The sequence below is a fragment of the Gopherus evgoodei genome, chromosome 8 (genome assembly GCF_007399415.2).
Source record: "Gopherus evgoodei ecotype Sinaloan lineage chromosome 8, rGopEvg1_v1.p, whole genome shotgun sequence".
Lineage (NCBI taxonomy): Eukaryota > Metazoa > Chordata > Testudines > Testudinidae > Gopherus > Gopherus evgoodei.
The window spans coordinates 109,631,332-109,648,913 of NC_044329.1; the positions used below are offsets into that span (position 1 = coordinate 109,631,332).

The 17,582-nt window shown below is 40.3% G+C and overlaps 1 protein-coding gene across 4 annotated transcripts in view; it reads left to right on the forward strand.

The window, feature by feature from the left end:
* TESK2 (testis associated actin remodelling kinase 2) overlaps nucleotides 1–17,582 on the forward strand; it is a 115,346-nt gene that overhangs the window by 42,840 nt on the left and 54,924 nt on the right. For all 4 annotated transcript variants that reach the window (XM_030572589.1, XM_030572592.1, XM_030572590.1 and 1 more), the window contains exon 4: nucleotides 6,670–6,718. In XM_030572589.1, the coding sequence (XP_030428449.1) occupies nucleotides 6,670–6,718 (49 nt within the window). The remainder of the gene's footprint in view (nucleotides 1–6,669; nucleotides 6,719–17,582) is intronic.

Sequence of the window (17,582 nt, forward strand, 5' to 3'; positions counted from 1 at the left end):
AAATCTGGGTCTCCACCTGTTAGAGATAATGCATCCCAAACTGCCTTGCTGCCACCCTGGTGACCTCATGTACATGTTGAACGTGAGAATCTATAAAAATAGAATCTTGGGGTCTCCAACACAAATGTACCCTTGAGGAAAATGAAAAATTGTCTGTGCTACCCTATGGATTATCTCTGCGTGCACACACAAAAATAAAACAAAAATGGAGCTACTTTGTCCATCTCTCTAAAGGATATTTTTGAATATATTTTGGTACCTTTTCTTGTAGCTATATTGGCACGGTGGAGCTAACAGAAAAAAAAAGCCGTATAAACTTAGTTCTGTCATTAAGTCAGCAGGCATGACTCTGAACGCACACTGGGAATAGATCGTTGAGTAGGAAGGTGCCATTTTAGCATAATCATTTTCTGGGCCATAACTTAACTTGAAGCCATCTGTTGAACAATGTAAGCCTTAAAGAGAAATGTAGGAGACAAATCTTGGTTGCTGATATTGACATGCTTCATATCCAGGAGTTCCAACCCAAGGCAATCTAAAGGACTCTGATCCTCGGGAGATCAATGCTCTTTTGTCCTGCTTTGTGTTCTTCAGTGCTCACTAATGGAGCAGTCTGTTAACCCAAGTCCTTCCTCTCCTGCGCTGTCTTTTAGATTAGTGCACTTTCAGTATGTGATTGAATTTCAGTCTTTAATATCACTATTGTTTGCATGAAAAATGCTTCTTTATTTAATAAGTACCTTAGGGACCTTTTATATATAAAAATGTTCTAGACACAGAAAGTCTTAGCTCATGTCTTAAATGCCCTCATGGGAGCATTTTAAAATATTGCTGTGTTTGGCAGCGAACATGCAGGCAGATTGACTCATTGATTAAACCTCACCGTCTGCAAATGTAATAAAACTAAAATAAAGTCTGTGTATGTGTGTAGTTTGAGCTGTCTTGAAGGAGAATTCCTTTCATCTGCTGGCACATACAAATTCAGCATCCTTGAAATATAATGCCAATCTATTTCCTTTTGCTGCAGTTGGTCCCCATCAAGCCCTCCCGTCAGTGGAATAACTTGTGATTTGAGTATGTTACAATAGGCTGACTGGTGACATTGTTTTTTTAGCACCCTCAATATGTTTATGCTGAACCATGCTTTGTAATTAACAGATGGGAGTCAGAAAATGATTTAACAGGTTTGTTTTTCCCCTATAACCTGGATTATCAAAATAATTCTTTTAGAAGTGGTTTGCACATACTGGTATAACATATATAAATATAAATATGAATAAAAATGTATGAATTTGAAAAAGGGCTAGGTGAGATGACTTATCTTTGGACTAAAATGTGATATGGATTACAGTGTCAATAGTAAAAAGTTGTTAAAATGCATTTTTATTTACCATTACATCTAGTACAATTAACTATGGAAGGTTTTAGTGCAGATTTAGTGAAGTCCTTCCCTGTGTCTGTTGTCACATTTTGCGGTGCAATCCAGACCAGTTAAAGGTTGTCATCTCCTGCCCTGTTACCCTGGGTGCCTTAAAATGCTCTGCTGCTGTAGCTCCCTTGTCTGGACGCTCCCAACCAGCATACAGACATGCATTGAGGGTACGTCTGCACTACCCGCCGGATCGATGGGTAACGATCTGTCTATCGGGGATCGAGCCACTGCAGTTGACCCCGCGCCGTGAGGACGTGAGGTAAGTCAAACTAGGATACGTTGCGTATCTTAGGTCGATTTCCTTCTCTTACTACTACACCCCCCCTCCACCCCCTGTGTAGACCAGGCCTGAGTGTCTGTGTAGTAAAGCAGCCCTGGTTCAGTAATTCTAACTCCAGCAGCCTGCTTGTTACACAGTTCTCTGCCAGTCTTGGTTACTACTAGGCAAGTGACCCCAACGCCGCCTCAGTCCTGAACTGCCCCCCTAAACTGCCTGCCTTGAAGTGTCCAGTCCTCTCCTGGACCACTCAGAGAAATAATGAAGTTAGTTTGGTGCTTTTAAGGGACAGCACCTAGCAGCTTGCCACAATAATTGGAGTTAACAATTACTTCAATTTAAACACAGCACTGGGTTGGTTTAGATTAAAATAAACACGTTTGTTAACAGGACATAGGCTTGGTGATACCAAGTATAAGAAATAAAGCTAGAAATGGTCACAAGCAAATACAAGTAAATTTTAGACTTTTAGAAGTGTATTTTCAATCTAGCAAGGCAGTCTTTGTTTAGGATTGTTTAACCAATTACTCTTGGTTCAGCATGGCTGACTGTGTCTGAGTTAGATTCTTCCACAGAAGTGAGAAGTGCTGTCATCTTGTCAACGTAGGTGAAAGATAACACCGCCCCTCTCTTTACAGTCCTGTAAGCCTTTGAAAAGCACATCTCTCAAAGTTCATTGACCCTTCTTCCAGAAGCGGAAAGGCTTCTTGGTGGGTGCAGTCTGCATCCACCATTGATGATGATTTCGTCCCCTGGTTAGCTTGATGGCCTTCTTTACCTTTTTATGTAAATGTACCTCCATTGTCTCTGATGGTGACCAGTTTGGCTAGACAAATAAATACCTAGTTCTTTATGATCCAGACATTCTGACTCCTAGCCACCTTGTGACCTTTGGTTCTGTTTATTGCATGTATAAATTGCAATTCCATTGTCCCTGGTCACCCTGCTTCATTTGTATTCAAGACCTGGGCAGGCCTGTTTCCACTTTGCTCAAATAAAGACTTTAAAACGTTGGATCAGAGGACAAAAATGACTTCCCGTGTGGCATTGTTATATTCCACAATAATTTTAATGATCAATGTGGTGTTTAGTTTTCAGACGATACCTCACGAGGTTTGTACAAATATTGTTGAAGTAATGCGTGTAGGATTTGAATCCAGAGTGTGTAGAGTTACGTCCATACCCTGCCCTCCAAAAATATTCAGTGCCATGGTACAAGCATATTTATACAAGCCCTCACTTTCTCAGCATTGAAGACCATGCATCTGACCAAGAGGAATAATCCTTAATGGATCAGCAAGCAGGTCTACTTCCTATCCAGAGAAATGGAATCTCACTTGGGGCAAAGAATTTCTAAATCTAACTAAGTAGTTGTATCTTCTAAATAGCAGCTGCCTATACTACCTTCAGCACAATTATTTTTCAGCAGTATTTGAGTTAGCTTTGAGGCTCACCGTTGCCTGATACAGCGCGCACACAAGCAAGTTATCCAGGAATTTGGATTGGTGGAGCTATGTCCTTTAAATGTTTTCCAGATTTTAAAAAAAGTTAGATTCTTTGGTAATGATTAAATGATACAATTTATGGTGCTTATAAATATATTAACAACACTGTCTTGGTTTCTTTTTGCTTGCATGGCAGTTTCTAATAGTGTTGGGTTTTAGAAATGTATTGATAATCTAGCCTGTTTGTATGAGCTCATAGCTACTGAGCCTTGTTTCAGTTCTGTTTAAGGGGCAGAAACATCTTTATTTTCCAGACAGAAAACCAGTATTTCTCATTGTTGTTAATTTTGTTCTTGTTTCTAGGATTTGAACTGCTGCCTTAGGGTTTTGAACTGCTGCCTATTCCTGCAGTATTTGAGTGAGAACATGGCATCTTTTTCTGTTTGTTTCTCTCTGATAGAGACACTGTCAAATCTTATTGGCCTTATCTTATCTTAGCTTTTATACCTTCCAAATGAACAGATAAAATTAGCTATTTTTTTGGTCTCAAACTTTTCTTATTTTTAATAAAACCACAAGCTGTCACATCAGTATCTTAGTGCTTCGAGTTTATTGCTTTCTATTCCTCTTCAACCTAGATGTGGGTGTGTGAACACCCACTAAACGACTGTTTCAATTTTATTAATGGTTTTAGTATTTAAAAAACAAAAAGACCTTTGTGAAAATCTGCTGTAGGTTACTTTTCTTCTCATATAGACTGAATTTTTACTATAATAGATGTGGAAAGGTATATTAAATAAGAAAATTGGAATCAAATAATTTGCTGGTTTGATATTGAGATCTCCTGTGACTCAAGCAGTTTAGCTGACACAATTTACAAATTCCATCAGAACAGGCTAACACCATTGAAACTTTTGAAACTTCTGAATTCTATCTGCTTTTTGGCCAATTATTTTTCTTCTGTGGCCTTCACCATTCCCTTCGACAAAGAACAACCTTGTTTTACAAACATCTCATTGGATTAACATCAGACTTTATTTAAATAAATTTTAAAAACCTGTTCTTTTCCAAAAGACCTTTGTCTGTCATGGATGTGTGGATTACTTCATTCTATTTTGTGGAATGTTTGAAGATTCTTAGATGAAAGTTCCACATTTAGAAAAAAAAATGTAATTTTTGGAGGAGCAAAGTAGAGTTATCTGAATTTTGTGTGTGTGAGTGAGTTAATGTGTGAGCTTCTGTTGGAAACTGTTTTACAAATTTTACTATAGAATTCCTACTGCCTAGATGTATAATGTGGAAGATAACACAGTACAAGTAGCTAAAATGGATAATCTGAGTCCAGCTTCTTTTGTCAGATATATTGAATAAGCCATGTTCCTACGACACACCATTTGATTCTTGTCTTGAAAGAAAAGGAGGTATAGATTCTTTATAACCTGTTTTAGATATCTGGGTTGATTGAAATGTTAGTGTATGTATTTGCCACAAGGTGCAACCTTTTTTAATGAGCAAAAATGTTGCAATAATAAACTTTATTAACAGCAATATATATCAGTCTTCTTTGTTTCACAAAGGACCAAATACATTTTCAAGCTCTCAAAACTTGTGCGGGAGTAGCCGCTGGAGTCTGGGGTCTAAATGTCCTGGGAGACCAGAATTGCGTATCAGACTTGGTTGTTTTGTGAATGAAGCTCAGTGGCCTTAGTTTAATCAAGTGTATTTCAGAGTTTGCCTGCATAATGTCAGTCACTTCTCGAATGGATGATGTATTTCTGACCTTTTAAAGGTTTTTAAATATGAATGACCTGTTTACAGATTTCCTTGTAAGTAATTGCCCATAGGAGAGAAGAGGCAGCAGCCGTATAACTGGATATCCAAAAGTCTCTATTTCTGAACTCACCGTAGTTTTGCATTATATGAACCAGAGAGTATTTACACTTCCACCTTTTTGCCCATGGTAAAGAAAGATATTATATGGGGCAAGAGCGGTGGAAAACCAGATTTTATGGTGCAAGTTCCATTTTTTTCTCCTACTTACAGAAAACAGATTTTCACAGCTCAGCTTATGCAAAGGCCCTTATCTATATTGTTTTTCTTGGGTTGCTGGTAATTTACCAGTCAGCTGTTAAACAAGAGAACAGTAAGGATCATTCATTTCTTCAAAAGCAGCTTAGCTTAACTAGGACTACATGTCCCTTGCATCATTTTGTTTTTAAATACAGAAGTGTTTCAGGGTATGGAAGGTCATTATTTCTACAAACCGACCTTCACAAGGTTCCTCTGTCACATCCAGAATGATCACATTTACTGAAATGATGTATTTTCGCGCACACCCTTTTTTGGGGGTTGGGGGTGGGGTGGGGTTGAGAGTGTGTGGAAGAGTTCCTCAGTCAGCCATTAACACAACTTAATAGTCAGCATGTTTTTGCCCCCTAAGTGATCAAATTGTAAATGATGCAACTGAAAATGGTTGTATTATGAAGTGAACATCTCATTACAGTGATATGGGATCAACTGTACACTTCTGGAGTCTATATAATATGTAAAAAGTCAGGCTCTAATTAACTTTCTAATGGGAGACACTGAATTTATTACATTCTGCCTTACTAGTCTTCTTTCACATTTTGCCACATCCAGGGTGACATCTGCTACACAAATTGCCCTTTTGTGGTGAACACAAGGAGCTTAACCTGGGGGGGAGGTGAGGTTTGGAAATGAGTTTCTGGTTTGCATTCCTGTAGCCTAGGGCTGAATGTTTAGCATGCTATTCCCTTCATTGTGCTTAAAAACGAAGGACGATAGGTGCTTCTGTAGTACCAATACTAGGAGCTCCAGTCATGGATATGGGCCCCATTGTGGTAGGTGCTATACAAATATACCACAGAGAGGTGGTCGCTGCCCCAAAGAGCTTACAGTCTAAGTAGTTGATTAGTCTGAGTGTTTTGAAATCACATTATGACAGTCATTCAGGGTAAAATGTTTACTTGCCTTATGTGACCGGGCAGCAGAATATGCGAGCATAAAGTGCTTCTCCTCTCCCCATACCTTTCAGTAACAGCCAGCACAATGTAGCCAATGCAGAAGGGGAAGTTATTTGCTATTTGTATTGGCATGTAGCCGATTACTTAGCTTGGCTGTCCCTCCCGAACAAGTGGGAAGCAAGGTAGGTAATTGTGACTGACCCCTTTCCTTTCCCCTGGTGATGTAGCTGTATGTTGGCCTTTCCTTAAGGCTTGAAGAAAATGACAATTTACCTCATAGTGAGTAATTTTCCACTTGAGTTTGAGTCTTGTCTCCTGAGCGCTATTGAACTGGGCATTCAAAATATTGTATCATAGCCCCTCACCCTTCTGTTAAGCTAGGATTTTAAATGTTCCGATCTGAGATGTGCAGTTTTCACTGAACTGATTCTTGCTTGTTTCTAATGTTTGAACACTGAACCACCTCCTCTCTTCACTTCTGTTGTCTTTATTTATATATTTAAAAAAAACCCTTTGTTCTATGTTTTGTAGGTTTATGGGTGTCTGCGTACATCAAGGACAACTGCATGCACTGACTGAGGTAAGACTGTTTATGTTCAGTACTGAACTGTTTATTGTGTGTACTCCCCTGGGGCCAGACTCTACATTTTGTTGAGTAGCAGTTACTCATGCAAGTAGTCCCACTAGCTTTGATAGGATGACTTACTGTAAATGTTACAGAATCGGGCTTCTTAATTGTGTGTAAATAATAGACTCTTAACACCCAACTTTCAAACACAGACCCTTAATTAGATGAAAAATCAACATTTAGGTGTGTAAAATGGCCATTAACAGAATATCCAAAAGAGTATCTAGGCCCAGACTATAACAGGGTTCAAAAAATAACTAGATAAGTTCATGGAGGATAGGTCCATCAATGACTATCAGCCAGGATGGGCACGGATAGTTGGTGACGCTAGCCTCTATTTGCCAGCAGCTGGGAATGGGTGACAGGGAATGGATTACTTGCTGATTCCCTGCTCTGTTCATTCCCTCTGGGGCACCTGGCATTGGCCACTGTTGGAAGACAGGAGACTGGACTGGATGGACCTTTGGTTTGACCCAATATCGCCGTTCTTATGTTCACATCCAAATCTCATTTGGATGCATCTTTAAGGTGCCTTTATCTGAAAACATGTATGTGTATGACTTTCTTTATGTACCATCGTATTACAATTCAGCCTTCTTATTTATGCTTTATTTTTCATGCGTTTGTGGGAGGGGCATCCAAATCACGAATACTTTTTTTTCAAAATGTTTTCTTTTTCCCTTCTTGGGCTCTGTGGTGTGGCCACTATCCATCCAGCAGAGGTAGTCTAGACCAAAGGTTCCCAAACTTTTCTTATTGCATACCCTCTTCTAGATCTACCAGCTGCCCTTGTATCCTTGCCCTTCTTTTCACTGATACTTTTTGTGCTCTTCTTAACATTACCTGTCTTTAACCATCTGTCCATATTTCGCTGTTACGTACAGATATAGTGATAGGGTGACATACACAACCGAAACAAAACCCTGACTCAGTTCTGAGCTCAGTTAGACTGGACAGTTGCTGAGCAATTGAACCCATGCTGTATGGTGATTGGAGGTGAGGGCTCTGTACATCAATGTATCTGTGTTCTCATTGTTACATTTTGAAGTAAATTAATGCCCATATTTTGTATAACAAATTCCCACAGAATTTTGTCTTTGTAGCCCATTATGAAAATGCAGTAAATACAATAATTAATAAATTAAATCCACCATTACACAATTTCTCTTGCATACCCCCCCAGATATGTCTTGTATACCCCCGGGTACGCCTACCACAGTTTGGGAATGCCTGGGCTAAACTTTGTGCCCTCTGAAGCTCAGCAGTGATTTTGAATGATCCAAGATGAGCTCTTGCTACCTCCATGGTGTTCCCAGTTCCTACTGACTCAGCAAGAGACTAAGTCAATCTGAACTGGTGTGATGTCCTCTGTGGCAGAACATTGTACAGCTGCTACAGTTTGACAATCCTTGTGTGTAATATGATTTTAATACAGTTGCTGTAATTGCTGTCCTGATTTTCCCAAGCATGTATTACGTATTATATCTTAATCTATTGGAAAAGAGCTTGTTCTGTAATTCATACCAATGGACTCCTAGGGCAGGGGTGGCCAGCCTGAGAAGGAGCCAGAATTTACCAATGTACATGGCCAAAGAGCCACAGTAATGTGTCGGCAGCCCCTCATTGGCTTCGCTAGCATCTCCTGCCCACCAGCAGCCCCGCCGATCAGCACCTCCCCCTCCCTGCCCGCACCTCCCAATCAACTGTTTCATGGTGTGCAGGAGGCTGGGGGCAGAGGAGGGAGGGCACGTCAAGCTCAGGGGAGGGGGAAGGAAGGGATGGAGTCGAGGCAGGCCCTTTGGCAGAGCCAGGGGTTGAGCAGTGAGCACCCCCGGCACATTGGAAAGTTGGCACCTGTAGCTCCAGCCCCGGAGTTGGTGCCTATACAAGGAGCCGCATATTAACTTCTGAAGAGCCGCATGTGGCTCCGGAGCCACAGGTTGGCCACCCCTGTTCTAGGGCCTCGACTTCTAAATAAGTTGGAGCCCAGAACACTCACCCTGGGAGAGCTGGGAGTTGACCAACTTGTATGATAAAGTATCTTCTACTAAACTAGGCACTGTAATAAACTTGGACATGAAGCCATGTTTGGAGAATAAGTTTCTACATCAGATGTTGCAGTTTTTTCTTTACATGATGATGTGTTTTAAAAAAGAAACTAGCACCACATTTCATGTGGTGGGAGAGACATAGCAATCCTTATAATTCAGTTTTGCTCCTTTCACACACTGATTTTGTTGTGCTGTGCATCTGATGTATACAAAAAATGCACTCGTTTTTCCCCCAGTGACAGAATTTTCACAGAACATATTTTGTTTCATTATGACATTTTGAGTGTCTTGATAAACTCCCCATAGTGAGTGTTTTTTTATAATATGAATAATAGAACAAAAGTTTTTTGCTTAGCAATCTTGCATGAACTTCAGTGCTTCTAGAATATTTTTTATAGGACGTACATTATTTAAAACTGCCTAATATGAAAACATGTAAAAAGCCACAATACTGTCAATGCAACTTTTTTTGTAACTTTGTATTGCTCAAAAATGTATGTTGCTTTTAAAAAAGGTATGAGTGAGATCACCTTTAATTATTATTTACCAAAAGGAATTTGCCCACCGTAACCATTTGTTAATTTTTTAAATAAAATGCAGCGTTATTAGAGCACAAAAAAAACATTTCAAGAGGTTAACATACATATGATTCCATTAATGATTAAAATGGAGAGGAATATCTTATAATACTTTGTCCTGCCATGAGTGCAGAGGACTGGACTAGATGACTTCTCAAGATCCCTTTCTGTCTTATGATTCTTGAATGAATATACACATTGCCTTTGAAGTTCAGAATTCATTGGGGGTGAATGCAGTAAAGGAGGGACAGGATAAGTTCACACCTTTGCTGCTGTTTGGCTGAAGCACCTTAGCAGATTTTAACAGCTGTTTTTTCACAATGGAAAAGATGTTTTTAAAATGAAAACTTAGACTTTTCAGAAAATTGCAGGATGCAGCAAATTTGTGAGAAGACCTTTAAACTGTGAGATGGACAGTTTTCTCAATCTCTGTGATATGCTCCAATACCCAACAAAGTTGTTTTAAGAATTTTTTCTCTGTGCACTTAAGTAAAACTCCTTCATGACTATTACGCAAGCATAGGTGCTCATCTCTTTTGGGGTCTTTGGTCAGGCTAAGCAGGGAGAATGCCCCATTCCTGCCCCTAAACATGTCCTAAAAGTGATCGGATTTCATTATGCTTAACAGATACTACTGAGCATGCTCAGAAATGACATTTTCCTCCCAAATGCTTATCGTTTTAAACACCTCTTCAAAAAACAAACAAGCAAACAAAAACCAAGACACACTTCCTATGGAGACGTAGCTAAGGTTAGAGGTGCTTGCTTTCTTCAGCAGTTTCTGAATTCTTGGTAAGCGAAATAGACAACTTTTTTTCCTTCTGTTTTTGGTTACCAGTAATTCAAAATAATAGAAGAGAGAATCCTCAGGCTGTCACAAAATTTTACCTTTTGGATTGAGGCAAAAAATTAGATGTTTCAGACCCAATTAGAATGTTTTAGAGTTATGACCAGACAGAATAGGGGAGTTATGATGAAATGTTGTATGTAACTTTAATTTTAGTGTTTGCTACTGCCCACGTGAGAACTAAGGTAAATTTAACTAACAGCCTAAATCGGGAGTAGGCAACCTATGGCACGGGTGCTGAAGGCAGCACGCAAGCTGGTTTTCAGTGGCACTCGCATTGCCAGGTCGTGGCCACCAGTCCGGGAGGTTCTGCATTTTAATTTAATTTTTAAATGAAGCTTCTTCAACATCTTAAAAACCTTATTTACTTTACTTACAACAATAGTTTTTCTATAAGTCTATAATATATAACTAGAGAGCTTCTAAAAACATTAAAATGTATTACTGGCACACGAAACCTTAAATTAGAGTGAATAACTAAAGACTCGGCACAGCACTTCTGAAATGTTGCCGACCCGTGGCCTAAATAATAAAATTGCTACGTATGGGCATTTGGTCATGGAAGCCGTGAACACATGCAGGCATTCATTTAATACAGTAGCTGTTTTGTGGTTTATTAGTTCATACTTGTACAGTGCTCTGAAAATGTGAAGTGCTATATAAGTTCTGAGTAATATAAGTATATAAGTCAAAGTTTTGCCAGTTATACTGTCAATCCCTCTTCTGGAATATTGTGAACAATACTGGTGACATATCTTAAAGGAGTTTCTGGGGCTTGGGGAACAGGAGCAGAAGTGAACAGCTAAGGGAATTGGTAGTAGGATACATATTCTTTACCTCTAGTGCCTCCAGTTCCAATACAGCCCAGGGTGACTGTAGTGACCAAAACTAAATTACCAGTTAGTGGCTGTTCACTAGTTTATGTGAAATAAATTGGTGTCATTCCATTTTCTGGTTAACGTGTCCCATTTAATAAAATCCACCAGCTTGGCTGATTCTAATCTCTGTCCTTATTGACACTCCCAGGAGAGCTGTCCAGGACTGAACTGAACACAGAGGTTGAACTATGTTATCTTAAGAGGCCACTGCTTTCTAGGGCATGGTTGAGGCAGTGCAAGTGGAATCTTCCATTACTGCATCGTAGGGTTGCCACTTTTCTGATGGCTGGTAACCGGACTCCCGAGGCCCCACCGCTGCTCCACTTTTTCCCCCACAGATTGAAAAACTGGACATCAGGACTTGTCAAATGGCACTTGGAAACCGAAACTGAAACCCGGACTGTCTGAGTGAAAACTGGATGGGTGGCAACCCTACTGCAACCTGAGCTGGACCTGTTCTTTGGATAGATGGAGGTCTTCGGACTTCAACAGCACTGAAGATTCTTTCTAAATTTATTTCATCTATTTCCAGACTCTGAAAGCTGCTTAAAAATAAATTAAAATTTGTTGACATTAAATCTGTTTAGTACAGAGGACCTACACTTTTGCTGTGGTTGGGAGCAATAATTATGATTTCAGAAGGATGACAGTTTGGAAACAGAGTCTGGAAAAGAGAAGGCTGAGCGGGGACATAAGTTTTCAAGTATGTAAAAGGTTGTTACAAGGAGGAGGAAGAAGAAAATTTGTTTTTCTTAACCTCTGGGGATATCACAAGAAGCAATGAGATTTAGGTTGGACATCAGGAAAAACATCCTAACTCTCAGCGTGGGTAAACACTGGAATAAATTTCCTAGGGAGGTCGTGGAGTCTCCATCATTGGAGATTTTTAAGAGCAGGTTAGACAAGTACCTCTCAGGAATGGTCTAGATAATACTTAGTTCTGCCACAAGTGCAGGGGACTGGACTAGATAGCCTCTTGAGGTCCCTTCCAGTTCTATGATTCTGGAGATTTAAAATTAACATCTGAACAAAGAATTTAATCATGTCTAATTTATTTTTGTATGTATTTGTTCCTGTGACAAATTGTAATCTGAAGAAAGCTGAGTCCTTCTAGCAAATGTAGTGTAGCATACATTAATTTTCTTGAGGCATGCAAATACCATCAAGTGGGAGGAAAGTAGCCGTAAAATCAGTTAGAGTAGCTCTGAGAATTGTAGAGGTCATGATCTGGCTGTTGCAGGATCTGTTACACCGGTATCTAGCACTTTACTGCTGGCAGGTGGCAAGTAGGGTTTACATTTAACAAAACCTTTTCCACTTGTCTGAGCATGCTGAGCATAAGTTGTCTGCTTTTGGAAAGTGTTGATATTCTGGTGTTTTGGTTTTATTTTGTTTCTTTTCCTTTTGGCAGCATTTGTACTCGTTTTTAATTGTCCCCCTCAGAAATGGGTTTTGTTTGAAAACTGTCTGGCCAAGAATGGAAAGAACTGTCTGCTAATGCATGGGGTTTCCAAAATATAAAAGTGGAATTAAATGGACTGGACTAGGATTTGGGATATGTTATAATTCCACAGCATAATCAATACTGAATGTGTTCAATGTGCTATTCAGACTAGAAGCTGTGGCATCTCTTTTGAGCAGTAGTACAGTATGTATCCTTGCAAGCACACCATTAAAAACATCTTGAAAGTGGAACTGACGCTTTAATACAACAGGGCTGTAGAGTGCAAAGAGGGACATCTGGATTTGCTTCATTCAGTAGATAGCAGCCACTCATTAAGTGTTCACTGTCCTTATGCAACTTTTTCTCCAAGTCCCTTGCAATGATTCCTCTGAGGCTCTGAATAAGGGGCCAGTAAGATTTTTATAAAATGCTTTTCATGCTGAAGATAGAGTAAACCATTTTATACAAACTGAGTTTTTTATATATTCGCAGTGCAGCATTGCTGATGGGAAACCGAAGCACCGGCATCATTGTGTACGTCAGATGAAAAGATATTGCTGTAAACTGTTGGCTGGGACATCTTGAGCTTGCAGTGTCTGCACAGTGCCACACAAACAACACATGACTGTCATCCCCAGGCGTTTTACAAGTGTTAATTTTGCCAGATGGTAGCAACACTGGGCTTGTTACCATTAGTCCAGTGTACAAAAATTTCTCCCCATTGCGGACATTGTGGTGTTAGGTGTTTGAAGAGTCCCAGATCCATTGAGGCAACCATGGCTGTAAGATGCTATGTGTGTATCAGCTGACAGTCCTGAGAGAAAAACTGTGGGAGATGCTGAACAGGAAAAGTAGGGAAATAAGCCCTCTAGTGCAGTTGATGTCCCTTCGGTGGTTTCCTGGCTGAGTGTAGATTCTACTTCTGCTCAGCAGTTCTTCACACCAATCACTTTGTGTAGTATGCTTTACAGATGTTGCACTCTCAGGTTCCTGGAAGAGTGTTGAAGTGTGAAATGCTTCCTGAGTCCTACAAGAGCTGCAGCACTGCTCTCTGCTGCAGTATGTGCTGGCAGCCTGTAGTATGGGAAGATGGGGTGTTAATGCATATAGGTGTGCCAAAAAGCATTGTAAGGAAAATATATTAAGTGCTGCTATAGACATTTCTTTTAAAAAAGAAAACCTAAAGGAGTTAACTGAACTCGTGCACAGTTTCAACTTGAGGAGGTGTTTTTTACAACTGTGTACTAAGCTTCAGGAGAAACAATTTGCAATTCAAATACTTCCAGACACGTTAATTTTCATCTCAAAGGGGATTCTTATTGTATTGTTCTGTCACATTATATTTGAATAGCTTATTGAACAGGACGCTGCTACTTTTACTCCCATCAATCACAATCTTCTGTCATTGTCGTGAGAGAAGAATGCTGTTATGTAGCAGTTCAGAATTCCCCCTGCCCCTTGCTCTGTGGATCCTTATTTTATATTTTGTGCTCATAATTCCAATTAGTGCTAATGGAAATTTCTGTTGCTTTGGTAGGGAATTTTTTTTTGTCCCCAGTGTGTCTGTTTGCATTGACTGGGAATCACTTTCCCTCCCCATCTCCAATCTAGGCAAATTTTAAATGTAATCAGTGGGATTTGAGGTCTCGGGGTGGCGGGCTAGTTTTATTTATAGTACTTATAATTTACTGCTGGAGCCGGGGGAGAGTATGTAAAAAGCTCCTAGTTCCCAGAATTATTGTTAGCTTACAGATTAAATATCTAATAGTCAAGGCTTCCATGGCTCTCTTCTGCTTCCATGAGCAAAGATGAATCTGCAATTGATTATCCTCCTCAGGCATGCTTCCACTTCCCCTTGGAAAACCTTGAATGGGGTTTTGGCTCTGGTTTGGGGAGACAGCTAGGCACCACTTGATTCTCCTAAATGCCAAATCCACAGGCTACAGCAGAGTCATGACAGGTAATGCAATTCTTAGTGACCATTATGCATCTCAGGGGTCTTTGAGACTCTCAAAATGTATTCTTTTCCTAATACACAAGGATTCCAAGAAAAATTGACAGGTATGAAACCCCCTGTGGTCTGCACTAGTTCTAGGGCCATTCTATGCGAGGGATTCCAGAGCACATCCTTAGTTTTCCCAGTGATCAGGGAGTTTGGCCTACCTATTTGAATGTCCAGATGGACTGGATCTGTGCCACTGTCTCAGGCTTCCTCGGCTGGCCACACATCACTGCTGTGAAAGGACCCATCCACTGCATTCTTGAGTGTTTTATGCCCCTGGGGCCTGATCAGTGCCTGGCCACTCTCCCAATCTTGAGGTTCTTAGGCACACTCTCAGGGCACAGATCCTTTGTCTGGCACCCCCTCCTGAGAACTGGAACTTGCTGACCAGCTGACTGGCCCCCAGGCTCAATGGTGACCTTTCAGACTCCCCCGTCACTTTAAACGTACCCTCTCCCAGAACTCCACCCCAAGGTGAGTACTTTCTGGTTTGCTGTTTAACTCTTCAGGAGGCACGTGGCAATTGTGAAGCATATAACTCACACAGAGACACTTTGCACAGATTCTAATACTATTGCTGTTTTATATTTAGTCATATAAAGCACAAGACAGTACTGATAATTTAGACAACAATATGCATCCTAACTGTAATGTCCCTGTCAAGCACACCCTTCCCTTGGGAGTCCTTGGGGACCATCTGGGCTCAGGCAAGCAAGAAGAGTTTCCCCTGCCTGCCTCAAGGCTGCATCAGCGCCTATCAGCCTGAGCTGCTGAAAGGGGCCAAAGATCCCTTATAGATGTGTTCCTCCCTTCCAGTCTTCTCTGGCAGGTGATTCCCTTTCCAGCTTTCCCAGGTGACCAGAGACCCCTGTCAGGCAACTTTGTTGCCAAGGCAACCTCTTCTCAGACAAACCCAGTTCTCCTGGGTAGGAGTGATCTTATTCTCTAGAGCAATTTAATTTCAGTGGTAGAGCATTTCACGTCAATTACTCTCTTCTGTTCTGTGTTTACTATTTCAGCCCAATCTGGAGGCAAACAGACAGTAGAGAAGGTAAAGGGTTGCACATTCAAAATGGAGTTGGCTGCTTGGCAGAGTTGCGTACAGAGTTCATAATCTCACACAGAATTCATAGATCATACAAACAGATTCCCCTGTTCGTTACACTCAGTTCATAGAAAAGAAGTAGACTGCACAAGGGCCATTATTCTTGCTCAGTTCTGGAGGCAACTTAGCATCACTGGATCTCCAGCACTCTGCTCCATGTCCTTATAGCCAACTATTCACCAAACAGTTGAGGTTTGTGTTGTGGAAGTATTTCCTCTGCAGTGCAGAAGGAGCCTCTCCTTCAGGTTAGTATTAATTCTTCAAAAGGGTGACAGTGGTGTTTCTGCAACAGAAGAGAATAGCAGTAGTTCTCTACTTCAGTGAGGTTAGCCCAGAGTATTGCAATAATAAAAGAAAGAAAGCTAGGAGGTGGGGACAAGAAAAGGGAGATTAAAATGGAAGTAGAGACACCCAAATTTACCCTATTAGAAATATGCTACTTGTCAGGCATGCACCGAAAGCTCCGTCTCCAGCAAAACCAAAACGACAGAAGGGAAAGGGGAGGGCCCTTCCCTTGACCCTATAATAAGGCCCTATAGTAAGATTAAACATCTAAATGTTACCCTTTTAAAGCTTTTGGTCCTTTTTTCCCCTTTCCTGGTGAAGTATTGTGCTATTCTGACACATTTTTGAACAGAGCCCTGACTCATAAAATAATCACATCAAAAAGCTACCATGTTACTGCAGTTACACACACTCCTTCTTTGGCATGAATTTTCTCTTTGGTTTGTGCAAGTTCTTTTCCAGTGATCCAAGTGCTTAGTAGTGAAATCTCTTGAGATATTTTAGCACATATTTCATGCAGCTAGTTTTAGTAGCTGCCTAATCCCTTTGAGAAACAGGAATGCGGTGTTTGGCAGTCATTCTCCACAAGTAAAGGATGAGTTTTTGTTACTTTTATACATGGCATTGATTCTTTTCCTCCTGGCTGTTCTTCCCTACAGCTAGCCTGTACTGATACAAAGCCTGCAAACTAGAATTAAAACTCAGTTTGTGTACCTTACTGTCTTGTACTTTCAATTAGCCAAGTGACTTGGAATCTTTAGTTTGAATATACTGGGTTGCGGGAGTTGGTACCTTGTTTTCTATCTGGGTCTTTATACCATGTTTCCTCATTACGGTGTCTGAGCACTGGTTCACAGGGAAATGTTCTTTCCATTTTCTTGTATGTTTTCCCCACTAGTTTTGGTGCCCTGCTTTGTTTGTTCTTAGGAGCTGAGTTTTTAAATCAACATTTTTATTATGTGTGCATATATGTAGCTTTATAAACTGTGCTGGTTTTGGAGATTTGACCAAAGTTGCAAGATGTCTACCTCAGGGAGTGATGGATTTTTTGCAGTTGTTGGGAATTTAACTATTCTAAGCTTAGCTAACCAGGAGGAAAGGGAAGATTGGCTATGGAAACTTTCTCTTGGAACTTTTTGCTGACTAAACTATGAGAATTTACCTGTTAATCCTAAACATTCTTGTTTTAGTTTAAGGGAGTGAATTTTGGATTACATTGTTCTAAAAGACAGAAATTCCCTTTAAAAAGGCTAGGAATAGCATACAATGCTGCTGCCAGAGGCTAGTTTATCTCCCCCTTTTTTTTTTTAAACGCCACCCAGTTCTGTGATACCTCAGCAGAATTGCTGTACAAGTTCTGTAAGAAGTCTTAAGTATGTGTAAAATTCTGTTGATTAAATTTGGGATTAAAATGATCCCTATGATCTACAAGCCAATGCACAGTGTGAGTTTTGGGTTAATGGTGTAAATTTTTATTTGCATACCTTAATTTTTCTTTGATTCAGTTCTTTCTAGGTTTCCTGTTACAGTTGCAGTTTCTGCTTGTGTTTTTATTTCTGTTTTTCACTTAAAGGAAAACAGGTAATCCCTGCATTTGGTACAGTAGCAATGGCAGTGGTGGCTGGG